This window comes from Cajanus cajan, chromosome 1 (assembly GCF_000230855.2).
Source record: "Cajanus cajan strain Asha chromosome 1, NIPB_CcT2T_4, whole genome shotgun sequence".
Taxonomy (NCBI): Eukaryota; Viridiplantae; Streptophyta; class Magnoliopsida; order Fabales; family Fabaceae; genus Cajanus; species Cajanus cajan.
In genome coordinates, this window is record NC_138517.1 from 75,939,638 (window position 1) to 75,945,736 (window position 6,099).

Genomic DNA, 6,099 nt, shown 5'->3' on the forward strand with positions numbered 1-6,099 from the left:
AAGATTTTGGATATTTTTCAATAAATTTTTGTATAAGCCGAGAAATAAGCTATAATGAAAAATTTATCAAAATAAGCTCAAAACATCTTATAGGTTATTTGTAAGATATTTTATAAGTTTTTTCAAACATTCTTTCAAACACTTATAAAATAAAATAAGTAAAAATAAGTTGTTTATGAGTTTTTTCAAACAAGTTTAAGCTATATTGGACAACCTATTAAAATAAACTCAAAACATCTTATGAGTTACCCATAAGATATTTTATAGATTTTTCCAAATACACTCTCATAAACACATATAAAATATGATAAGTATAAATAAATTATGTTTTATATTAAATTTTAATAATTTAACTGTTAATTACAAGTTTTTAATATATAAATCATAGATTAAGTCTACAAATTTTTATAAAATTTAAAAACTATTTAATACTTCGTTATAATAATTCAAATTGACATATATTTATAAAACATTATACATATATAAATATATATATATATATATATATATGTATATACATATATACTTACATTATCCATATGTGTGTACACATATAGGAGAAAGATACACTTATTTCAAAAATTACTTGAGTAAAATTATTTTACTCAACAAATCATGATTAATACTAATTTTCAAAGACCTTATCATTCAATAGAAAATTCTTAATGAATATATCAAGTTTATACATTCTTACAAAGTTTGAAAATTCTATGATATTTCGTTATATATATATATATAAATTAATATTTAATATATTTTTATGAATATGCATCAATTTAAATTAATGTGAAGAAGTATTAAATAATATTCAAATTTTAAAAAAATATAAACTAAATATATTCATTTAAAACTTTTAATTTAATGGTTTGATCATTAAAAATTAATGTTAATTAATAGTGACTTTGTTAGTAAGTGAGTGAAATAATTATACAAAAAATTATTCTTAAAATAAGTGAATCTATCTCCATATTTATTAAGGGTGTAAGCGGGTTGGGTTAGATCAGGTTTGGATAAACCCGTTACCCAACCTGGTCAAAATTTAATAGGTTGGGTTGGGTTGAATTTGTGCAATTTTTTTTAAAACTCAATCCAACTCATCCCAATACGAACAAGTTGGATTGGATTGGATTAATCGGGTCAACATAATTATATTTATTTATTTATTATAAAAATTTAAATATTTCAAAATAGATATAAATTATTTGATATATTGTTATAAATTCTATGTTACCAACCTATATAGCAATCAATGATGCAAATTAAATTCTAAAATAAATTTACTAATTTGTTACATTATTATCAACTCAAAAAATAACATTAATTAATACAAAATAAAATTTAAAATAAATATACTATATTATTACAATACTATCAACAAAAAACATAAAATTTATTACTAAGTAAGTGTGAGAGTGAAAATTATTATAAATAAATGATCATTCAAATATTATTATTATTATTATATTATCATCGAGTCGAATTGGGTCAATAACAAATTAAAAACATAAAATTCGTTATCTGACCCGTATAATACCAAGTTTTGATCAAGTTGAATTGAATCTGACTTAAACAATAAAAAAATATAATTCAAACTTATTAGATTGGTTTAGATCAATTCAAATTCATGAATTATCTATACCCATTTACATGTCTAATATTTATAAGTCGCATATCAAATGAAAACATGTAATAAAAAACAAAGAGTAGTAAACAATAAACTTAATATTACAAATAAAAAAATAAACATATAAAATTAAAACTCAATCATATATACTGTCAATAAAATTATTATTATTTTCTTATCTGCAACTATAAAGATTTCCATCACACATAATTATATTAATCATCTCGCTTATCATTATTACACTCACAGTTAATGTTACCACTACTGCCAATTTACATCAATGGTAAGGCACAATCGTAGCAACAGAAACTATCATGGTTGTTGTCATTAAGTGACGACTGTGACAATATAACAATGGTAATAATTATAAATAAAAAAGAAATGATGTTGACAATGCGGCAGTAGCAGCAGCAGCGTTAGCGGCAAGCTCGGCAACAGTATACAGTCCATAGCTAATTCATATCTTCTTTACCAAAAAAAGTAATATCCTGAGGCAAAAAATAATAAAAAGAGAAGGCAGTGATAATGTAGTAATATCAAAATTTATAACTAGCAGCGTATAAAAAAATAGAGGTGTGAACTGTGAACACAAAATGTATTATTGAGTGGTCCACTATGGTATATATGGTTTTAATAACCCACGCAGCAGTGGAAGTATACGTAACACTGCACACGTCAGACTTGCACACAGAGATGACAAATGGTTTACTGTGATGCTGACAAGATGAAAAGAAAAGGAACTGAATCACTTCAACCGATCAGTTTCAGAATTGAATTTTTTAACAAAATAATATTTTTTAAAAGAAAAATTACAAGATTAACAACTGAGCAAGTTTATTTATCACACTAGAATCATTTACTGTACATTTACTACAATTGAATCACATGCACCACAAGTTTCACCTTCACGTTCACCTTACAAAATTTATCAAAGTTACCACAGTTGAATCACATGCAGAGAGAATCTCTGGGCCAAATGGTTTAGTGTTCTGGTAACTTAGATAAATTTCGTAAGGTGAACGTGAAGGTGAAACTTGTGGTGCATGTGATTCAACTATAGTAAATATAGCATATAATTCAATAACTGATTGAAGTTGATTAGAATCGTGAACATTGAAAAGTGTCTCAACTTCTTCATCATCCGTCAACTCAACAGAGGTATAGTTACTAACCCCTGGGCCAAGTCTAATAGGGTACCGAAAATGTATGCTAGCCACCCTCTCAGAATCTTGTCGATGTAGCTTTGTATGGATGACTCTTTGAAGCCTTTCTAGAGTAATTCCTCTCTTGATACGAACTAATTTTGCAGATGGAGAGGAGAAGGTGATTCCTTCATTCGGACATTGGTTAATGGAACCATCAGAATGAACAATAACGTAGATTGAAGAAGCCATTTTATGAAAGGTTTAAAGGAAAAGAACGTGATTCTAAGAAAGTAATTCAAAAGGGGTAGACGGAAGGAATAAAGGAGAGAAGGTAAGCTGAAATCGCATGAAAAAAATGAAGGGGAGAGGGCCTATTTATAGGAAAACCAGCGTTTTTACTGTTTGCCCAGAACGGGCCGTTCCAAAACCAGAACGGCCCGTTCCAAAACACATTTTATTTCGTTAAAACAGCTCCTGGAACAGGCCGTTCCAAGGCTATTCCACGTTCAAAAAAATGTGCAAATTTCTATTTTGGAACGGGTTGTTCTAAAACAAGAACGGCCCGTTCCAGGTTAAAAAAAATAACTAAAAAAATTCTTTAAAACGGGTCGTTTCATGAGTCTATTTTTTCGTTAATTCTTAATTTTTCTGAGCATGTACAATAAATAGTTCTAGCGAGGTAAATAAACCTGCAAGTTATTAATCCCGTAATTTTTCTTTTAAAAAATATTATTTTGGTAAAAAATTCTTCAGAATTCGGACTCTTAATTTAACCATAAAGTTTACATCAACATCACTGGCCCCAACCCCAACATCAATCTCTGAGTCACCATCATGACCCCTCCTAGAGTCAATAACAGTATCCGTGAAATTCAATTTGTTCATCAAGAGGGTGGACATGCAAATCTACCTTGTCTCATGAACAACACAAGAATGCAGCTGCATACAGATCAAAAGTCTAGCTATAACAAGTGGTACATGCGGCTTCTGGTGGTTAATTATATGTGTCTCTTTGTGGGGTCACTTTCTTCTAGTTTGTTATCTAAATACTATTTCATTCACAAAGGCTCAAGCAAATGGGTCTCAACTTGGGTTCAAACTCTTGGCTTTCCTCTCTTGACGATCCCAATTTTTCTCCCTTATCTCCTTAAATTCACTAAGAGGATCCCCTTCTCTGATTTCACTCCAAAGATGTTACTCATGTCTGTTTCAATAGGTGTTATGCTAGGATTTAACAATCTTTTCTTCTCATGGGGAAATTCATATCTTCCGGTTTCAACCTCAGCCCTTCTGCTATCTTCCCAACTGATTTTCAACCTTCTTTTCTCTGTCATCATTGTGAAACAGAAAATAACATTCTCAAACGTTAACTGTGTCATCCTTCTCACCTTAAGCTCCATCCTCCTAGCTTTAGACTCTAGCCAAGAGAGGCCACAAGGGATAACTAAAAAGAACTACTTCATTGGATTCTTTTGCACCATTGGTGCAGGCTTGATGTTTGCCTTGTATTTGCCAGTGATGCAGAGGGTTTACGAGAAGGTTTATTGCTATGGAGTGGTGATGGAAATGCAGGTTATCATGGAGGCTGCAGCAACAGCATTGGCCACAGTTGGAATGGCATGCGAGGGTGGATTCTCCAAGATGAAGGAAGAGAGCCAAACGGTGTTTGATAAGGGTTCAAAAGTTTATTGGGTGACTGTGATGGGAAATGTGGTGACGTGGCAGCTGTGTTTTATGGGAACTGCAGGAATGGTGTTCTTGACATGTTCATTGACAGGGGGGATTTGCATGACAGCGTTGTTGTCCATGAATGTGTTGGGAGGGGTTGTAGTCTTCGGAGACAACTTTGGTGGTTTCAAAGCTGTGTCCACTCTTCTCTGCATTTGGGGCTTCTGCTCTTATGTTTATGGCATCTACAAGTTCAAACACACGGTGGAAGTGGAACAACACATATCTCCTACCAGGAACAGTAGTAATGGTTCATCCACAGAGATGATCCACATCCTGGAACGTGGTGCAACTTATTGAACTATGCATTTGCAACTATATGGTATAGTTTATAGTGTCATCTTTGTCTAATATGTAATTTAGCTAGATTGACCGAGACTGCCAATTGTTAATTATATATGTGTGTGCCAGAATAATATCATCGAGATTCTTCTTAAGCTTGTTACATCTATTATAGCTTTACGTAATCTTAAATTCTTTTTCCCCTCTTTTACACTAAAGACCAAAATCACATTGAGTGATTGGTATTCTTTAGACAAGTGAATTGATAGTACTGCAATGGGATAATGTAGGCCAATTCAATTAGTGTTGGGCACGATTTGAAAGCATCAAAATAAGGGTTATGTGTAGTTGACTGCTACAAGGTGGTGACTAAGCAAAATTGCTATACTCCAATTAATTAATAACTCAATAGTTAACTGGAGAAAGAACATAATAATTAAGCTCTTTTGTTAAGTACAAGTGAGGGATGGGGTGGTATTATTGTCTGGATGGGAAACAGGGAATTGAAAATGCAAGATTATATTCCTTCCTTGTTGAAGCACACATAAAAGAATTTGTAAGCCTTTGTTGATTAATTAACAATTTAACATCCATCTGCTAAGGACTAGCCTTGTCTCTCCATAGATTCTGAAATCACTTTCACCAGTAGATTTTGTAAAGATAGATTTTCAACGGGCTAAACGACCATTATAGTGTAGTTTTACAAACAAAATATCAAAATGGGGCTGTTTTGAAACATTTTACACCTTTGGGGCTCTTTTACTGGTCATAGCGACACCCATGACACGTGGCTTTCTTGGGTTTGAATATAAGCCATGAACGCCATATTATATGAGTCGCTACAGCTGGTGGAGACCTCTGAAGAGTCGCTATAGCCTATAGCGACTGAACTCGACTTAAAAAATGAAATATTATAAATATAAAAAATACATTATTATAAATATAAAAAATGAAAAAAAATTTTTTAAAAATGTCTGATAAAAAAGAAAAAAACAAACGAAATTTTAAAAAATATAAACTTAAAAAATGAACTAATATAATGAGAAATAAATTTAAAAACGAAAAAAAAAATTAATAAATTGAGGCGCTATGGCCTACGGCGCCTTTAAGGCGTTAGGGCTCATAGCGCCTCACATGGCGTTTTTTTAAAGTATATAATATTTTGTAAATATAAAATATGAAAAAAAAAATTTAAAAAAATGTCTGATAAAAAACAAAAAAGAATTAAAATTTTTTAAAATTTTAATTTTTAAAAAGAGGTAATATAATGTGAAATAAAATTAAAAAGGGAAAAATATATATATAAATTGGGGCGCTATG

General features: G+C 30.9%; 1 protein-coding gene across 1 annotated transcript; it reads left to right on the top strand.

Moving 5' to 3' along the window:
- Nucleotides 1-3,534: 3,534 nt before the first annotated feature.
- On the top strand, nucleotides 3,535-4,986 carry LOC109812906 (putative purine permease 4). Its single transcript, XM_020376969.3, has one exon. It carries the CDS (start codon nucleotides 3,604-3,606, stop codon nucleotides 4,795-4,797), a length of 1,194 nt encoding a protein of 397 aa, XP_020232558.1. The 5' UTR covers nucleotides 3,535-3,603; the 3' UTR covers nucleotides 4,798-4,986.
- The last annotated feature ends 1,113 nt before the right edge of the window (nucleotides 4,987-6,099 follow it).